The sequence below is a fragment of the Macrotis lagotis genome, chromosome 1 (assembly GCF_037893015.1).
Source record: "Macrotis lagotis isolate mMagLag1 chromosome 1, bilby.v1.9.chrom.fasta, whole genome shotgun sequence".
NCBI lineage: Eukaryota > Metazoa > Chordata > Mammalia > Peramelemorphia > Peramelidae > Macrotis > Macrotis lagotis.
The window spans coordinates 23997428-24017488 of NC_133658.1; the positions used below are offsets into that span (position 1 = coordinate 23997428).

At 36.4% G+C, this 20061-nt stretch overlaps 1 protein-coding gene across 2 annotated transcripts; it reads right to left on the bottom strand.

Annotated features, from left to right (window-relative positions):
* Window positions 1-4300: 4300 nt before the first annotated feature.
* On the bottom strand, window positions 4301-18933 carry LOC141512887 (hereditary hemochromatosis protein homolog). 2 transcript variants are annotated; one of them, XM_074222236.1, is made up of 6 exons: window positions 18766-18933; window positions 16448-16708; window positions 14450-14716; window positions 12227-12505; window positions 11920-12036; window positions 4301-4559 (listed from the first exon to the last, which is right to left on the bottom strand). In XM_074222236.1, exons 1-6 carry the CDS (start codon window positions 18848-18850, stop codon window positions 4486-4488), a joined length of 1083 nt encoding a protein of 360 aa, XP_074078337.1. In that variant the 5' UTR covers window positions 18851-18933; the 3' UTR covers window positions 4301-4485. The 2 variants fall into 2 exon arrangements, with proteins under 2 accessions (XP_074078337.1, XP_074078328.1); XM_074222227.1 differs by lacking the exon at window positions 4301-4559 and adding an exon at window positions 7293-7397.
* Between the last annotated feature and the right edge of the window lie 1128 nt (window positions 18934-20061).

The window sequence follows — 20061 nt, forward strand, 5'->3', positions numbered from 1 at the left end:
ATATGGATATCCATTATTCACCCAATAGAAGAGGATATTATTGTCTTGCTTTGGATTAAACTGGATGACCTCTGGTATCCCTCTGGCATAGAGATTATGGATTTTCCTGACAGAAGATGTGAATTCTGGCTCAAAGAAATTTATCTAAAGAATGAGGAGTCTGATTCGACTCAAAAAAACTATATTCCGTCCTGGATCCATCCTAGATCACTAAAAATAATAGAATTAGACTTTTTATTGTAGGCTTATTCATTACTTTGCATCCCAAAGTCCAGGGAAAACCCACCTAAATGAATCTTTGGTATGACTCATGTCTAAATGCTAAAAGTCATTAATAAAGTCACTAACAAAGAAATATTTAATGTACAAAACAGATAGCAGGTATAAGAGTTGTTTATTTCTACTACTTTAAGACACTATTCTATCACCTATAAAATTCTCCCAAGAGAGAAAGGTGTCATTGTAGGACTATTGAAAGTATAGTTCATTTTCACCTTAGTTCTCTCCATCCAGTAACTCACAAAATTCAGTTTCTCTGGTCAAGTAGATGGGGCTTTTAGTCTGTTCAGCGCTCTGAGAAATTGCTGTCAAAATCACCTCCTGCCAGGGAACCAGCAGCCCATCTTGAAATTCTGAGACTCACAAGGGAGATGCCAAAGTTGGCAATGTCCTTCTTTGAGTATCTTTATAGGTAGCCTGTATTGAGGTACAACTACACAACCAAAAAAAAGAGGCAGCCAGGAACTTGAGAGGTCCAGGTTCAGGCTCATGCAAACAAACACATGTTCACATTGCCATTTCCAGGGGCCACTAAAGACGTTAGGTTTTGGGAATCCTTTCCTAGAGGGAACAAAGGAAGAATTTTTGAAGGCCAAAGGACAGGCTTTCTGTCTGCTATATAACTTGCTGAACAGATGGAAGATTTTTTCCCAGCTTCCCTACATGACTTACTGAGAGGATAAAAAAAAGCATCCTAGGTTGAGAATTGAAGGGATCTCAATAGTCTTCTAATCCAAACTTCTCATTAAAAGTGATGAACCAGGGGCAGCTAGGTGGCACAGTGGATAAAGCACCGGCCCTGGAGTCAGGAGTACCTGGGTTCAAATCCGGTCTCAGACACTTGGTAATTGCCTAGCTGTGTGGCCTTGGGCAAGCCACTTAACCCCATTTGCCTTGCAAAAAAAAAAAACAAACAAAAAAAAGTGATGAACCTAAGATATAGGGCCATTAAATGACTTGCTCAAGGTCTCATAGTTAATATTTGTCAAAGGTGTGAGATTTCAGTGTAGACCCTCTGACTCCTGAGTCAGTGTGCTTTCCACTGAAGATATATATATTCTTCCATCTTCAACATAGTTTTATTATCTAAGAGTGAAACTAGATGGTGCAGTGGATAGAACACTGGTCTTGGAGTCAGGAGGACAAGAATTTGAATCCAGCCTCAGACACTTGATGCTCACTAACTGTGTGACCTTGGGCAAGTCATTTAACCCTGATTTTGCCTCACATCCAGGGCCATCTCCAGTCATCCTGATCCACATCTGATTCATGTGCTAGTCAAGGCATTACCTCCCTGATGCCATGGTCTTCTTTGAGAATGAAGGACAAATATCATCATCAATGGGCTAGGTGGTGCAGTGGATAGAGAATAAAGGACAAACATAGAACCATCATCTAAGAACACTGTGCTAGAGTGGTCAACCCCAAAGAAGCTTTATATATGATAATTTCTGAGGTAGGTGCATTGAGGACAAGACTCATTCCTTTCTTTTTCTTTTCCTCTTTCTGGCCCTTTCTGCTTTCATTGCTTTTTTCCTTTCTTTCATTCTTTCCTTCTTTCCTTTCTTACAATCTTTCTTCTGCAATTCCTTTCTTTCTTCTTTCCCTCAGTCCTTCATTTCTCCCTTTCTTCACTCCTTCTTTTGTCCTTCCTTCCTACCTCTTTTTTTCCTTTCTTTTCTCTTTTTGTCACTATCTTTCTTCTTTCCTACTTGTCTTCTTTCTTTCCCTTTTCTCCTTCTTTTCTTCCTTACTCCTCCCACTCTCCCTCCCTCCCAAAATTTCCCCAGTATCTTGCATATAGCAATTGTTTAATGATAACTATTAAGAGATTAATTCATGATAGTGGGTACTAAATCTTTGATCATTTTTTCATCTCCAGTATTTCAGAATGCTTTGCATAGGATTGGATGTAGTAAAACTACTTAAAATTAAATAATTAAATCTCATGTTATTCTCCTAGTAAATAGTTTAATTTATTAAGTTGACATCTAATTTATTTTATTTTATTTAACGCAATGGGGTTAAGATTGACTTGCCCAGCGTCACACAGCTAGGGAATTATTAAGTGTCTGAGATTGAATTTGAACCCAGGTCCTCCTGACTCCAGGGTCGGTGTTCTATCCACTGTGCCACTTAGCTACCCTGTCTAAATTTTTTTAACGATATAATTCAGGAAACATTAAAAATTAAGTATTATCCAATTAATGCACTCTAAGGAGGTGACATTCTCTACTCTCTTAGACAAGTGCCCACTCCAAGGATAATTAGTCTCAATATTTTTCCCCACCTCTAGCCCAGACCTGAACTATCTCTCTAGCTGTGGAAACTGATGAACAGGGGTGAGATTAAATAAGTGTAGTAACTACAAAATTTTTGCATAATATTTGTTGACTGCTCTTATGGAAACGGGGGGACTCTACAAATCAGAGATTGAAAGATTTTATAAGAAAATAAAAATAAAATTCACAACCTACTGTTTTCAAGAAATATATCTAAGAAGAAAGACATCAAAGACTGGAAAAAACAAAAGTATGTATGAGATAAAATCAAAAGCTGCATCATGTCATCAGAGAAAACAAATTTAACATGTCACAACAAAAGCAAAACTAGATAAGGAAGTCACACTGTATTTAAAGAAACAATATACCAATGTTCATATCAAATGCAAATGTTCCAAATGACAGTATTTAAATTCATAAGCATCAGAACAAATGAAATTAATGTAAGTAGGATGGGAAGAAAAGAGGCTGCATTGAATACCTCTCACATAGGGGCAGCTAGGTGGTGCAGTGGATAGAGCACTGGCCCTGGAGTCAGGACTACCTGGGTTCAAATCCAGCCTCAGACACTTAATAATTACCTAGCTGTGTGGCCTTGGGCAAGCCACTTAACCCCATTTGCCTTGCAAAAACAAAAAACAAAAAACAAAAAAAAATACATGAATACCTCTCATAAGGGTTTGATATCTAAAATGCACAGACAAGTGACAGAAATAAATAATGCCACCAGTCAGCAGCTAAATGGTGCCAGGAGATTGAATACCAGGCCTGGAGTCAGGAGGATTTGAGTTCACATCCAGTTTAAGACACTTAACCTTCTCTTGCCTCTGTTTTAAATCTGGAAAGGAAAATGGCTAACCACTTTGGGATCTTTGCCAAAGAAATCCCAAATGATGTCACAAAGAGTTGGATACAACTGAAAATGACTGAAGAATAAAAATAGATATGTAGTCAAAGGATATGAACAATAAAAAACACAACAATATTTTTCAGATCACTAATAGTAAGTGAAATTTAAACCAGAAAAAAAAACCCTGGGGCATTTGTTACCCTCACACACAACAAATTTAAAAAGGATGGAAATGGCCCATGTTAAAGGGGTTGTGGAAAGATAGGCAACAAGTTGACCATTGGTGACAACTTTATTAGAAAGCAAGGTGGGATTGTGTAAATTAATTGACTAAAATGCCCAGCTCCTTAGACTCAGAGATTCACTCTATAGATCAAGGAAATCTATGAGAAAAAAAAAGCTCTCCACACACTAAAATATTCACAGTGGAACTTTTTGTAGCTAACAAAAAGCTGAAAACAAATTAATTCATCATATGGAGATTGGCTGAACAAATTGTGGCACATAGATGTGATGAAATCAGATTTTGTCATAAGAAACTATAAACATAAAGAGTAAGAAGGGGCGGCTAGGTGGCACAGTGGATCGAACACTGGCCTTGGAGTCAGAAGTACCTGAATTCAAATCCATCCTCAGACACTTGATAATTACCTAGCTGTATGGCCTTGGGTAAGCCACTTAACCCCATTGCCTTGCAAAAACTTTAAAAAAAAAGAGTAAGAAGAAGCCTAGTTAACTTATATGAACTGATGCAAAGTGTAGTAATCAGAACCAGGAGGACAATATGCAGGAAGACTACAACCATGTACTTGGAAAGAAAAGCAAACAAAATTCTTCAATGTAATGTTGTTAAGAAACAAATTTTAATTAGCAAGACTTTCATGGCATAAAATGAAAGTTTATTGGGTGTCTCATCCCAGATTTGCCTCTTACATAGAGATGCCTGGTCAATATAGGACTAGAATTATGCTTAGATATGCAGCAAATGACCCCTTTGACAACATGTGAGGGTTCTCATGGAAGATGCCTTGGCAACTGCCTTGGTATTGGGGTGAGGGTTGATGAATTCCTTCACTAAAGATGAGAAGTAACAGGAGAAGCCACAGAAGAAAGAAAAGATTCTTCCACTTCAGTTTGTGAAATTGTCCCTGTGGAGGAAAAAGGACCTATGTTAAACTTATCCCATGATCCCCATATCCTAATGGAAGAGATAAAGAAAGGGAATGAAATCAATGTTCAGAAATTAGTTATGCAGAAACCAAATCCACCTCCCATTAGAAAACTTTCCTGAGGGTTCTGTTTTGTTCAGCAGTGTCTGTACCATCTCAGTTCACGTCCTTTCAGCATTTCCTTTGTTACCTATTCTCAGTTCATATATAAATCACAAAAAGAAAGTCATATAAGACTGCACGGTTCTCAGCAACTATGGGTGATCACAGAGTCACAGAATTTCGAAGTGTGAAGGCATCTCAACAGTCATCTAGCCCCATTCATACATAAACAAGGATTCCTTTCATATTGGCCAACCAACTTATGCTTGAAGACTTCTCATGGAAGGGAACCAACTCATTGCTCCTGCAGTTGCCCTTATCACAGAAGATATCTCGAATTGTCAGGAAATTTTGCCTTATATCATGCCTAAATTTAGCTCTTTGAAGCTTCTACTGAAGCTTCTACTATCCTCTGCATCCAAAGAGAAGAAATCTGTTTCCTGTTTTTCTTCTTGATGCACCTGGTGACTAATTGAATGAATCACTGAGATTGAAATCAATAAGACTGTAAATTCAAAGCCAGCCCAATACTTATTAACTTAGGTGTGTTATTTAGCCTCTGACTGCTTCAGTTTTCTCAGCTATCAAATGATTGTTACCTAAGTACCTACTTTACCCTCACCAGGTTGTGGCAAGGATCAATTGAAATGATATTTGGAAACAGGCTTCACATAATGCCTTGAGCACAGCAAGTGTTTTATAAGTTTGTATTGCCATTCCTCCCTCCTCCTTTTCTACATGAGAACTCCTGAAGACTTCTATGATTTTCCTGCCATCTCCTTAACTCAGTCATTCAGGAAATGTGTCTGTCAGGTTAAACATTCAGGTTTTCTTCAATCTATCTTGCTACTGGAAATCCTTCAAACATTTTGTTCTTCCTGAAATGTTCCAAGAACTGAATAAAAGACTCCAGATGGAACCTAATGGAGATCATAAGGAGTACCTTCTTAATCCTGAAAATGATTCCCTTCTATTTTTTATTTTATTTCTACTCAAACACACAATAAGAGGGAAAACACAAACATCATTACCACAATGTATACATCCATGTTTCCCTACAAGTGAGGAACTGGAAGGGGTCATCACATCACATTGCCCTCCAATGACTGAGCCTCATCCTTTCAAAAACCACCTTGTTGGGGGCGACTAGGTGGTGTAGTGGATAAAGCACCAGCCTTGGAGTCAGGAGTACCTGGTTTCAAATCTGGTCTCAGACACTTAATAATTACCTAGCTGTGTGGCCTTGGGCAAGCCACTTAACCCCATTTGCCTTGCAAAAACCTAAAAAAAAAAACACCTTGTTACTTCATTTTTCTCCCCTGCCAATGAAATCTCCACATCTCTTTTACTGCAACTGAATGCCTCATTTGAAGTTTTTGGTGACCTATTGCCCTCATCTGAATTTTCAAATCCACCAAAATTGTCCAGTGTTTTTCAGGTAGGCTGATAACTGCTGTCTGTCACACCTCCTCCTCCTCCTCCTCCTCTTCCTCCTCCTCCTCCTCTTCCTTCTACATTTTCATGGAATCTGCCTTCTCAAATATAAAGAACCAATTGATTCACTCTACTTTCTTTTTAATTAAAAATTATTTTAAGATATTTATAAAACTCCATTTATAAAGCACTTTTAGCATACTTGGGTGAGAGGAAAAGGGAAAGAGAAGGATTATTATTCTCCTCATTCAAGAAACTGAGAGTGAGAGCAGTCAAGTGGGAAGAAGAGAATAAACATTTGGATAGTGCCTACTAGATTTCAGGAACTATGCTAACCACTTCCCAATATTATCTCATTTCATCTTCACAACAAGGTGCTGTTCTTATTTCTATTTTGCAGAAATTCTGGTTAGAAGTTCATCAAAAGGAGATATTTTTGGAAAATACAACTGACTCTATTTTGCTCAATATTTTTTTATATTTCTTTCACTCCCACCCATTGATGTCTCTTTAGCAAAGCCTAAACTTGAACATCTCCTTTGATGCCTCTCTTCCTGTAATCAATTAATAATGAAAAAGATCTCATTGGATGTGGAACAGTATCAGGAATCGATTCCTTTTCCCTTTAGAGTATTCAGTAAATCATGCAGCAGGGGTCTACTTCATTTTGATTAAGTGATTAAAAGGTACAGTATCCAATGGTCAAGTTTATTTATCTCTATAAAAGTATCTCTATTAAGTATCATCCTGGAAATGTACCTTTTCCTATCACCATGCCCAACATGATACTACCCAAATTCTCTGGATCATAAAACTCAGGAGGAGAGAATGTGTATGTGTGTCTGTATGTATATGAATTTATTAATATATGTGAATAGACTTATATGCACATATTTATAGAAACTATGTGAATATATACATGTATATGTGACTGTATGTGCATATATTGGATATGCCATCTGTGACACATGGGGTCATCATTTAATGACACTTGAGTCAAATATTCACACTTTTGAATGGATAAATAAATTGAAATGTACCTATTTTTCTTTATGCTGATTGGCTTAATAATGTAGTGGATAGTAAAGGCCATGACAATTCCTACAAGTCTGTCATTCTTAAGTTTTATGCCACAGTTCAGAAATTCTAGTACTTCCAGATGTCAGCTTTTTAACAATATAAACACTTCTCAAAGCTTATTTTCTCTTGTTTGTTCCTTGCCTTTTTCACTAGCACTGATGAAGGTACCAAGTGTTCCACCATTTTCTTCAGTTTCTTGTCCTAGAAAGAATTGTGAAAAAATATGACAGATAAGAAAGGATTGGATCCTAAGACAAGAATGAAATTTTGTCTTTGTCTCTGAGAATGGATGGGATGAGATTCATGTCTTGAATATGATACCCCAAAGGTGTAGATACATATATATATTTAAAAAGTTTGACAAAATATGTAGTAAGAGATGGGGCATGTTCAGTATAGCCTTGTATATTAAGATGTATTTATTGAAGAAAATTCAGAAACCAGAAAGGATAAGCATGGAGTAGAACATCTGGTTAGTAATTTAAAGAGAAAACAAAATGATTTTTGTCATCAGATTATACAACAGACTCCCAGAACAGAAAGAGAAGTGCAAGAAGCATATTATAAGCTAAAAACAAAGACTTAAAGGAGTAATTAACTGTGTGACTTTGGATAAGTCACTTAACCCATTGCCTTGCAAAAAAAAAAGTAATAAAGAATTTTAAATTACCTGACCCTACCAAATGAAGAGCAACCAAACATTCCTTTGTTTTCCTTCATAATGATTTTATCATTCAAATACTAAAGGAATCAATTGAAGATATTCTATTCTGAATTTTATTAAAAGGGAGTAGCAGGTTACTGTTCTGGAAATGGTGAGAATTTGTATATCAGTGATCATGACATCTTTGAGTTTATGATAGAGAACAGAGGAATTACACACTGTAGAATATATAGCCTCTAAACATTCTGAGGAAGGCTGATTTTAATCACATAAACTCAAATTCTGCAAAAGGAAGTCACTTCAGGTGGGTTGTGCAATTCTTAAAAGGGAATTATTGAGGTCACAAAAAGGAACAATTCTGATGAGAAGGAAAAGGAGAGAGATATTTAAATAGAAAATGTGGATGTCCAGAAAATTCACCAACTTGGATTTTTAAAAATATGTATAGAAGTTGGGGGGGTGGTAAACAGATAACAACATAAATACAAAAATATAACAGAAGAATAAAATCAGATGTTTGGAAAATTCAGAAGTATAGAAAAAATTGTTTAGTCCTATTCCTTACAATATGTATAAAAATAAACGTGAAATGCATATGTGACCTGAGTACTAAATGGCATAACATAAAAAAAATCAAAAGAATTGAGTTTCTTATAAACCTATGTCTAAAAGTTTGAATTCATTAGAAGAAAGGGCACATATAGAAAATAATATATATATATATATATTTCAATTACATGATATTGAAAGATGTAAAGAAAATCAATGCAAACACTCTATGAAGGGAAGTTGTTGCCTGGAAAATATCTTTAGATCAAATATTTTTTACAAGGGACAGATTTTTAAGATATATGGAAATATTAAAAAAAAACTTTTCCCAGAAGATATGTGGCCCAAGGATATGACAAACATTTCTCAAAAGAAGAATTCATCCATTAACAATGTTACAAATCACTTATAGAGAAAGAGAAATCAAAACAACTCTGAAGTTTCACCTCCCCTTCAACAAATAGAAAAGAGAACAGAAAAATAATACTCACGTTTGGAAACAGAATGGAAAGAAGAGCATAGTAACACACGGCTAGTGAATCTCCAAATTGTTCCAAATATTCTTCAGAGAAATTTGGAATTACGGAAGAAACTGACTAAAATATGCATAACCCTTTCCCCAGAGATTTCAATGCAGGCATAGACTGCAAAAATCAATGGCAGAGAGGGCCACCCCATAGGAAGACATGACCTCAGAGACTCAACAGTTACATGACTTTGGGTAAGCCATTTAGCCTCTATTTGTCTCAGCTTTCTCATCTGTAAGAAGGAGTGTTAATAGCTCCTACCTCCCAGGTTTATTATGAGGGTAAAATGAAAAAAAAATGTTTAAAGCTCTCTTAATTCAATCCCTTGAAAAGTGCAGGTATACTATGAATGTTCGTTATTATTATTTATTAGAAAGAAAGATCTCAACTAGACAAAAATATTTATAGAAAAACTTTGTGTAATATCAAAAATATGGAAAAATATAAGTACTAATCTTCTGGGAGAATGACTAGACCAATATTAAAGAATGTTATTGTACTGTAAGAAAAATGAATATGGTGCGATCAGAAAAACACATGAACGGATACAATGTAAAGTAAGCAAAAGAAGGAAAGCCAAATGGAAAATTCTTATAAAATGTAAATGAGAAGAGTAATTATAAAACTATTGTAAATGAAGGTCATATTATATAAAATGATATTAAATGTCCTTGACAACAAAGAAGCGATGTGGAAAACTACCTCTTGTTTCAAGAACTAGGACAACTCTTGTGGTGAAACTCCATAGGATAAAAGTCTTTTTTGTTATTTTTTTATTTGAACTGGTTTTGTTTGATTTTTCCTTTTTTATTTTTATTAGGGAAAGCTTTCTTTGGGATTCATTGGGAAAGGTATGTGACTGAAGATAATAATTTATCCTAAAAAGAGTAATTTTTAAAAGAATGACAGAAGCATACGTGTACGTAATAAACTGAAACTGGTGATCTCTGCTAAGTACACAAATAAGGGTGACATATTCCCAGCTATATTAGGTCAGGAAGCAAATGAAGAACAATAAATGAATGGGTTTGGGGTTTTTTTTTGCAAGGCAATGGGGTTAAGTGGCTTGCCCAAGGCCACACAGCTAGGTAATTACTAAGTGTCTGAGGCTGGATTTGACTCCAGGGCCAGTGCTCTATCCACTTTGCCACCTAGCCACCCCAATAAATGATTGGGGATAAGGATTGGGGTACACTGGATTTTAACTTATGAGAGAGAGAAAATATCTTTACTCAACTCTTACTTTGCTTCCCTTTTTCTGTAACTAATAACATTAGATGGGACCAAACTTAAATAATTAAAGAGGATGTAGCTGTCCTGACTGCACATCACCTGGTCCAGAGAAATTTCCTTTCCAAATCCTAAGATAACTGGAACCATGTCAAGAGATCACTGAGATACCAGCATAGATTCAATGGAAACATCATACTAGATAAGCTCTATTTCTATTTAATGAAAGGGTCATGGTCAATCCAGGAAATGTGATAGACCTAGATGTCATATTACATTTGACAAAGACCTCCATGGCCTTTTTTCAAGGTAGGGGGTAGTGCTATGACTTCTTTGATTGACTAAGATTGATTGAAAGCCTGGATCCAAAATCTGAGGATAAGTGGATTAGTGACAGCATGTTGTGGAGAGCGTCTGCAATGGTATTTCATGGGACCATATCCATAATTCCTTTTCTCAGTGACTTGCATGAAGTCATTTATAGACTATCAGATCTGAAAGATAAAAGCAAACTGGGAGGGATAAATAATGTACTAAAGAAAATAGGTGGGATCCAGAAAGTGGGCAACAGAACAGAGCAATGAATAGAAGTCAATGAATTAAACTTAAAAGAGATAAATTTAAAGTCTTATGATGGGTTGGGGGAGATTACGCTTCTTAAGAGCCAAGGATGTAGCCAGAGATACAACATGCTTAATGAGAGTAGCAAGACCCCTGTTGAACTCTGTCATGGAAAGAACATAGCAGGAATGTTGCATTCTCTGGAAATGCTCTGTTTTGGGAAGGAAAAGAAACTGGAGCATATCCAGAGGAAAGTGAGGAATGATGAGAGCATTAGAAACTATTTAATATAAGCATAGTTTGAAGAAAATTGTACCATAATTGCTGTTTAAGTTTCTGAATTTCTATTGTACAAAATAGAAATTAAAATTATTAACTTAATCCTAAAGGAAAAAAAGTAGGAATGCTGACTGGAAAGTAAATAGAAAAAATTCTGCCTCCGTATGTGAAAAAAAAGACAATAACCTAAACCATTCAAAAGCTCAAAAACTGTCCAAAAGTCAGGAGATCATTGGTCATTCTTTGGAACTGATGTGGTAGCTTTGCTAAACCATCATGACCCCCCACACACACCTTTTTTAAAAGAAATGAAATTCTAAGACAAATGAGAGGAGTAGTTGATGTACAAACAAAATATACCTGGTGATTTTACTGTGAAGCAATACCCAGTTCAGTTTCTCTACCAAGTGCCTTTATTAAAGGTATGTTCTGTGTCAGACACTCTACAAGATACAGGTAAGAAAACACTCTCTACAAATAGACATAAGCAACTTCTCTGAAAATTTGAGTACTAAAGAGTCACCCAGGTAATGGAGAGGCTAAGTGATTTGCTAGGAACACACAGCCAGTTTGTATCAGACATTAGACTTGACCCCAGGTTTTCTCCATCCACTAAGCTATGTATCCTTTCCAACAAACCCATATATCAGAAACAAAATATTTTAAGGTCATGACTTCTCTATCACTTGTAATCTTCAGTCCAAGGATATATTGACATTTTCTTGGGAATATTGGACAGAAGAATTTGTTCTTTTAAGATTTGGATAGATGGCATTCAAGGTGCCTTCCAACTCTGAGAATCTGTGTTTCTGGTATTCTTTTCACAAAGTACACAATTGTTACCTTCAACCCCTACACAACCCCAGGGATGTGTTCTCCCCATCCCTTTTCCCCCTCTTCTAATGATACACACCTGCCTTTCTCTTCTTCCATTTGGTAAAGACCACAAAACAACTAATCATCAGGATGTTTGCTAGAAAGATGCTCAGGATAATAGCCCACACATTCCCCTTGGATGGCTTGTCAGGAACTACAGAAAGAAAAGCAACAGAAAATTAATGGAATTGGGGTGATTCAATTTCTTCAAGGTACAATGAGAAGAATTTCTAGTGGGGACTTTGCCCTTGGACCCTTTATTAGGCAGGGATGGATGTAGGCAGGAATTAACAGATTCCCATGGCTTAGGGTTTGGGCCCAGTTAGCTTGATTGAGACATTCACCTGGGTATATAGTTGGTGACTCCAGCTGACTGTGATCCACCACACAAGCATAACCTGTCCCTGGGTCTCCTGGCTGGATCTCCAGAGAGATTCGAAGATAGAAGGTGTCATCAGAATTAGGCAGGGTGCCACTGGAGCTCTCTTTCCCCCATTTAGCACCATCAATACCGTTCTTCCAGTGCAGTAAGATGGATTGTGGGTAGAAGCCTGTGGCTGTACAGGAAAGGGTGATGGTGCCATTGGGGAAATCTCGGCGAGAAACATATACTTCTGGTGGTACTGAAGGTAGAAGAAGACATCTTGACCAAAGATAATTAAGATCCATTGGTCCACTCATCCTCCCTACCTCTCAGACCTTATTAACAAACCCTCAATAAAAATCCATTTTTTGTTAGACTTTTGTTGTTTACATTATGTTATATTGTTTTGTTTTTTTTTCATTTATGAAAGTGAGCTATTAAAATAGAAATGTAAAGCCTGGGGAAGGAGGGAGTTGTCTCTCATTAGAGGTCCTCAGATGAAGATGAGATGGCCACTTTAGGTTTATTTCTTTTTTTACTTTAGCATTTTATTTTCTAGTATTTCTACATCATATTAATAAAGCAAAGTGCTTAAACTTGTCATATTAGTTGACTTTCTCATATAACTGATTATAATCAGACACTTTAGTTCATTGTTGTCCCAAAAAATTGTTCTCTCCAGAGAATGCAACATTCCTGCTGTTTTCTTTCCATGACAGAGTTCAAAAAGGGTCTTGCTGCTCTCTTTAAGTATGTTATATCTCTGCTACATCATTGACTCTTGAGGAGTTTAATCTCCCCCAATCCACCGTAGGACTTTACATTTATCTCTTTTAAGTTTATATAACTATTATAATATTATTTTTGAAAATTTTACTTGCTTTTTAAATGCAAATATATTTAATATTTTATTAATGTTTAGATTTTGTGTTATAAACATTTAGAGATTGTTCACATTTGTGAGAAATATGTTTTAACAAAACAAAACGAGTATAATAATCATTCAGTGACCATGTGTAAAAATGCCTACAAAAGTCCACATCTGTGGCACTCCCTCCTCTCTCTCTTTTTTTAAATTAAGCAAAATCTATTTAATCTCTTTCCCTCTATATCTTGTTTCAAGCATAATATAGTTAGATAAAACAAATTCCCTAAGTGGCCATGTATATCTGCACACACACACACATACATATTCATGAGTGTACATATGTTCAAATGTATATATTTATATCTTTGTTTGTATCTTTATACACATATACCCACATGCACACATCTCATTTCACACCTAATATGTCTCATAGCATCAAGTGGTAAAGTAATACTAATTAGACAAATTTTAGATGACTTGTTTTTCCCCATACAAATAACCTTCTTATCAACTTGGAAATTCTGTGATTCTCCATTTCCAAATAAGCAGGAGACATTTAAACCAATTGCGAATGGTGATGGGCAGCTAATGTTATGAAAAATTCAGACCAATTTTTTTGAGAGAAATGTCAATTTATTAAACCTCAGCTTTATGTTTTATGCTGACATAAAACATTCTGCCAGAAATTCTCTCCAATATAATTTTTTTACACTCTTATACACTTGGCTTTTTGTTCTAATTGTACAAAACATTTTAATTTAATGTAATCAAAAATATCCATTTTACATCTCACAACACTATCTCTTCTTTGTTCATAAATTGTTCACCTATCCATAAGAGTAATAGATAATGGTTCCATGTTCTTCAGATTTTCTTGCAATATCTCCCTTTACATCTACATTATGCAACCACTTTTACCTTATCTTACCTTATCTTGGGAAAGATATTGATGTATATCCATGCCCAGTTTCTGCCAGATAACTTTCCAGTTTTCCCAACATTTTATTTTTACCAAATAATGAATTCTTATTCCCAAAAGTTAAAACTTTACACTTTCAAACACCAAGCAACTATATTCATTGGGTGCTATATATTGTATGTCTACTCTGTTCCATTCATCTATCTTTCTATTTCTTAGTCAGGACCATATAATATAGTTTTATGTCTGGTACAGTTAAACCTCCTTCCTTTATTATTAATATTTTTCCTTTGTGACTTCTAAGTGAATTTTGATATTATTATATCTAGTTCCATAATTTTTTGATTATTTATTTGAGATAGTATTGAATATTGAGAAGATATGGTTTGGTAAAAGATGGCAGAAAATGTACTTACAATTCTTTGTGATGTTGGATTTCCAAAGGATTTTCTGCATGATGCCAATACAATGCCTCTTATTGTAACGTTTTCTCACTTCAGTCCAGAAAGGAGTTTCCACAATTAATTTGATTCCATGAGCCCTAGGGTCCAGGACTATCCATTGTCCTTCTAACCCATCTATTTGGAGCATATCTTCTCCATCCAAGCCATACTTTACATGGCTACTCAACTGAATATCTCCATCTAATTCACAATCAAAATCAATCTGCAATGTGTGATTCCCTGTGGAGAGGAAAAACAGAAGATATTCTAGGAGAAAATTGGTTATGAAGAAATTGATGGAAAGAAACTCTGTTGTGGATTCCAAAAGATAAAAGTATTTTTTTTCCATGAGCAGGCAGCCTTCAGAAAAACCTGGAAAGACTTGCATGAATTGATGCTGAGTGAAGGGAACAGAACCAGGAGAACATTGTACACATTAACAGCAACATTATATAATGATCAGCTATGATGAAATGAGCTCCTCTTAGCAAGTGATTAAAGACAATTTTAAAAGTCTTGTCTTAGATCAAAAATGCATTCATATCCAAAGGAAAAAAAAAACTATGGAGTCTGAATGGAGACCAAAGCTTACCATTTTCACTATTTAAAAATATTTTATTTATTTGTTTTTCCAACTATATGCACCAGTAGTTTTACTAATCATTTTCTGCAAGAATTTGGGTTTACATTTTTCTCCCTCCCTCTCTTCCCTTCCTCCTTTCCCTGACAGAAAGTAATCTGATATAGGGTCTATATTTATAGCCATGTTAAACAATAGGTCCATATTGATCATGGTGACTATTTTCACTTTTTAAAACTTGCTAAGTTTTTCTCATTTTTCCCTTTAGTTCTGAATCTTTTTTCATAATATGACTAATGTTTAAATATGTGAAACATGATTATAAATGTATAACCTATATCAAATTTCTCACTGTCATGGTGGATAGAGGAGGGAATGGAAGGAGGTAGAAAATGTGGAATGCAAAAGTTTACAAAAAAATGTTGAAAACTAGTTTTGCATGTAAATGAAAAAATAAATTAAATGACATTCAAAAAAACTTCTTTAAAAAAGAAAAAGGGTTTTGTTTTGTGAACTTTTAAACTACCATATATGTGAAGTAGAATGATTCTGGTGACTTTAAAAGAACTTCATTCTCCAAGTCTGGATAAAATCTTAGCAAAAATTGGAAGGGGAGTTGTTAAAGGACAGAGAATATTAGAAGTCAAGTAACATTCAACTTTGAATATGTATTGCTACTTACCTTTCCCTACTGTATTCTTTCTGAATTATTATGTGCTCTTTTCTTTTATATAAAGAACACAGAATAAGCACATTTCTGGGATTTAGAATGAGTAATAAAGAGAGATTAAAAACAAAAAGCACAAATTAGAATTAAGTGCCAGCAAGAGAGAAGGAACAACAAAAAGGAGAAAGAAGAGGAAGAGGAGGAAGAAGAGAAAAAGCAAAAGGAAGAAAAGGAGGAAAAGAAGAAAAAGAATATGATAATGATGAAAAAGGAATAGAGAAAGAAGAAAAAAGAGGAGGAGGAAGAAAAAGTAGAAGAGGAGAAGGATATAAAGGAGAATAAAGACAAGGATAAGGTGAATGAGGAGAGTATCAGGGAACCAAGAAAGAAAGTGGGACTAATCAATGAATTCAGGCATCAAGTAAAGTACAAAGACTCAATATCTTGAATTCACACACAATAATTAGAGTCTTGGGAAGAAATAAAATAGGAAAGCTGAAGTTGAAGGGAAAATACTCTCTGAACTGGTTTCAGTGGAGGATTTAGTATCTTAAAAAGTAGGTTCTTTTACAGCCCTTTCCCTTCAGAATGAAGCAAGAGTGATCTGAGCTCCTTGGGCTACTAAAGGATCAGGTTCTTAGAGATTGGTCCAAACAGGCTTGGTGGACAGGAGCTGTTAAAATCATGGAAAGGATGGGGCAAGGGAAGCATGGAAGTGACTTACTTCCAGTCTGTGTGTCATTTCTTGTCAAGTAATGGATGTCAAAATGGTAATTTTCTCCATGTTTTATCATTACATCTTTAATCTCCTCAATTAAATTCATTCCCACAGCTTCAGAGATCCAGGCTGCCTTGGTTACAATCTGATGGCTTGATCTATGATAGGAAGCCCACTGAATGTCATCAATGAGTCCAACAACAGTGAGATCCAAGAGTGTTTGAGATGTTCCCACTGCAATGTGTTTTATTTCATGCTTGTGGTAGGCTGAATGGCAAAATGAGACAGAGACACAAGAGCCATCAGATGTGAAAGCAGCTCAGAACCTCACACCCACCTACCTCCCACTACTACTTTTGACCATTAGTACAGGCAATTGGAGTAGTTAGGTGGTGCAGTGGATTGAGCACTGACCTGGAATCAAGAGGACCTGAGTTCAAATCCAGATTCAGACACTTAATAATTACCTAGCTATATGACCTTGGGCAAGTTACTTAACCCCACTGTCTTGTCAAAACACACACACACACACACACACACACACAAACATATGTATAGTATATGCAATCAGGGTTTTGGAGCATGCTCAGATCATATGAAGAAGGTACCCTATTACTTGAATGAGAGAAGCCTCCTTTGATGAAAGGTTTTCTAGAACACTCTATGTTGTTCAAACTACCAGACTAAGATAGTCTTTTATCCTTTCCCTCACTTTTGCTCCTTAGTATCCAGAGATGGTGAAAATTTACACACATTTTGAACACAGTGAACTAAACTGGAGAAAGGGGCCTCCCCCTCTTCTTTTAGACCCTATCACCCTGAAAATGGCTTTAGAACTTCTATTTTTCTGGTCATCTCAGATTCAGGTAAAAGAAGTAGGATTCTCACCAATCAGACTCTGAACCAAGCCATGATAAACTTAGAGGCAAGATTCCAATTAATTATACAGCTAGGCAATTCAAGAATGGAAGCCCTGAGAAGCTAGGGGACTTGGGACTCTGACCCAAGGGCAGCTTTGCATTTGAAACTTCTGATTGTTCTAGGGTGGTAATAAAGTAAGCCATGAACTTAATCCCCTTTCCCACACCTGAGAATGATATGGTGTAAGGGGTAATTAGGCTCCCCATGCTGAAAATTATGCTTATCTGTTTGTTATATCTTTGAATTAAATATTGCTTGGCAAAAAGCACATTTGCATATTTAGCAATTAAATGGCACTCTGATGTAGAAATTTACCCCTGCAACTGAGGAAACACCACTAGTGGAGATTAGATAAGAGTCTAGATGCCACCAAATCCTTAAGTTTACTAGAGAATCCTAGCTGAGGTGTAGAATATAACATTCCTGGCTTTTAGGAAGTGGGGCTGGGGTAATCACTGTTGCATATTTAGAACATAAGGAATTCCAGATCTTTTCCAGGAGGGCATTCCAGAAAAAGAAAATGCATACAGGCAACCTTCCAATCAGGACTTATCACAGGTTGAATACAAATCAAGGATCCATAAAAGCAGGAATCAGTAAGAGGGGGTCATGCTATAAAATGTTCTGAGTGAAAAATAGAGCATATTATGCTTAATTCTGGAAGTGATGAAAGCCACTAGAATTTATTGAATAAGGGAGAGACATAATAGGATTGGTGGTTGAGGAAGATTAATTTGGCAGCTACATGGAAAAGAGGAATGGGAATCAGGAGAGACTTGAAACATGTAGAACAAGAAGGTTAATACAGGTGTGAAATGATGAGGGCCTACATTAGTTGAGTGGTCGTGTCAGAGGAGGGAAGGGGGTACAAACAAGAAATGTTATAAGGTAAAATGGACAGGACTGGTGAGTGAGAGAAAGAGAGTGAGTAAATACCTAGCTATGTGACCTTGGGCAAGTCATTTAATACCACTGCCTTGCAAAAAAAAAATGGACAGAACCCAGGAAGTTGCCTCAAAAGAGACAGTGACCTATCTCTGTTAGGCAAACTTTTACATTTCCCTAGGTGACTCAGATCTGTTGGGATTCCTTAACCTTTTTCTCAGGAAACAAGGTAGTATAGTTGGTCCAGATACTCTGAATTATAACTTTGCTTCTCTATTCCTGTATATTTCCTTTCTTTATATTGAGTCTACCCATCAGAGTAGGAGTTCCTTGAGGTCATGATAAATGTTCCTTCTGTCACGCTAGTAGTTCCCAGACAGTTGATAACAGGATCTCTCTCAAAATAGACTAGATCATAAGGTTATTATTTGTATTTCCTCACATCATACCAAATTTCCCATGCCAAGCCCAGAGGTCTCCATCTATCCCCATTCACACCCCAACTTTCCCAGACTCACCTGCCTGGATTTCTCTAAGAACAAAGAGCACCAGAATAAATATCCAGAATGAAAATGACTCTCTTCCCCTTCTCCAGTTCAACATCTTGCTCTGGATGTATATGTTTAGAATCCACAGAATCACCCCACTTAGCAGAACTACCAATCCATAAGCTCCTCTGTCTAAGAGTTCCCATGTAGGAAAAGAAATTCCTTTATGCACAAGGCCTTCTTTGCTGTGGAATTGGATCTCCCAAAGTCCCGCCCTCTTGTCACTACCCAACAGCACATGTAGCACCAGGCAGAGTCCACCCCTGTCTGGAAGGAGTAAAAGAAGAAGTAAAATGGAGCCTGTGGTAAGAGCAGGAAACTCTTGACAGTCATCACTTTCAGGTGCTCTTGGTGAGCTTCTGACTGAGGATTCTCACAGTGCTATGGGCACAGCTGGCATTTATAACTGCTAAGTGAATTAAAGACATTGTAGAAAGTATAGAAAATAGATTGCTAGCCTGTAATCTGGAAGATCTGAGTTCAAATTCTTAGACTTTCATAGGTCCCTAAACTTTCTGTTTCCTTATCTATAACATATAGATAATAATTGTACCGGCCTCACACAGTTTTAATGTTAAAATGAGTTAATATATATAAAATGCTTTGCAAGTTTTAAAGTGCTATATAAATTAGATTGTTATTTCTGATTACAGTGATTCAGCTTCGTGTGGTTGGTCCCCAGTCAAGGGAGAATAAACATCCTGTCCTCAGGGAATTCCTTTGGTATGAGGAGAGGCAAAGAATCTGCCTTCATGGAGCCCCAAGTCTGAAGAGTCAAATAGTTGTTGCCTTCTGGGAGTCCTCAAACTGAAAAACAACGGTTCTGGATAATGACATCACTGATAAAATGTTTTTTGAAAGTTACTTCTCAACTCTCTGGGTTCATTTCTAAAACTGATTCATGTTTGCTAGTGGTACTCCCACTCCTTTCACAGGATGGCCCATCCTGCCAAATGCCTGTGGATGAGCCTAAGTTCCTTCTGTCCCTTAATAAGGTGGTTTGGCATTCATCTCTGGTTATCAATTATCACAATTCAGGTGATTCCTGAAGTCGTAATTCTTCCATCATATTTTCTCTTATTTCTAGTTCCCTTCTTTATAATTTCCTTAGACTATCTCTCCCTAGACATCATGCCTACAACTCCAATCCATCGCAATAGACATTTATTGGAGGACTTCTGGGGAGAAGCCAAGATGGTGGCACCAAGCTAACCTGCTCCCAGAGCTTTTCCCTACAAAAGATAAATGAAGCCTCTGCTCTGACAG

What these genes read in the sequence shown, in the direction of transcription:
- LOC141512887 (XM_074222227.1), bottom strand. Translation starts at nt 18,850, where the DNA reads ATGTTGAACTGGAGAAGGGGAAGAGAGTCATTTTCATTCTGGATATTT. An exon ending in ATCCAACATCACAAAGAATT is followed by an intron (nt 12,506 to 14,449) that starts GTAAGTACATTT and finishes TTCTACCTTCAG; the next exon opens with TACCACCAGAAGTATATGTT. An exon ending in GTCACCAACTATATACCCAG is followed by an intron (nt 12,037 to 12,226) that starts GTGAATGTCTCA and finishes TTCTTTCTGTAG; the next exon opens with TTCCTGACAAGCCATCCAAG.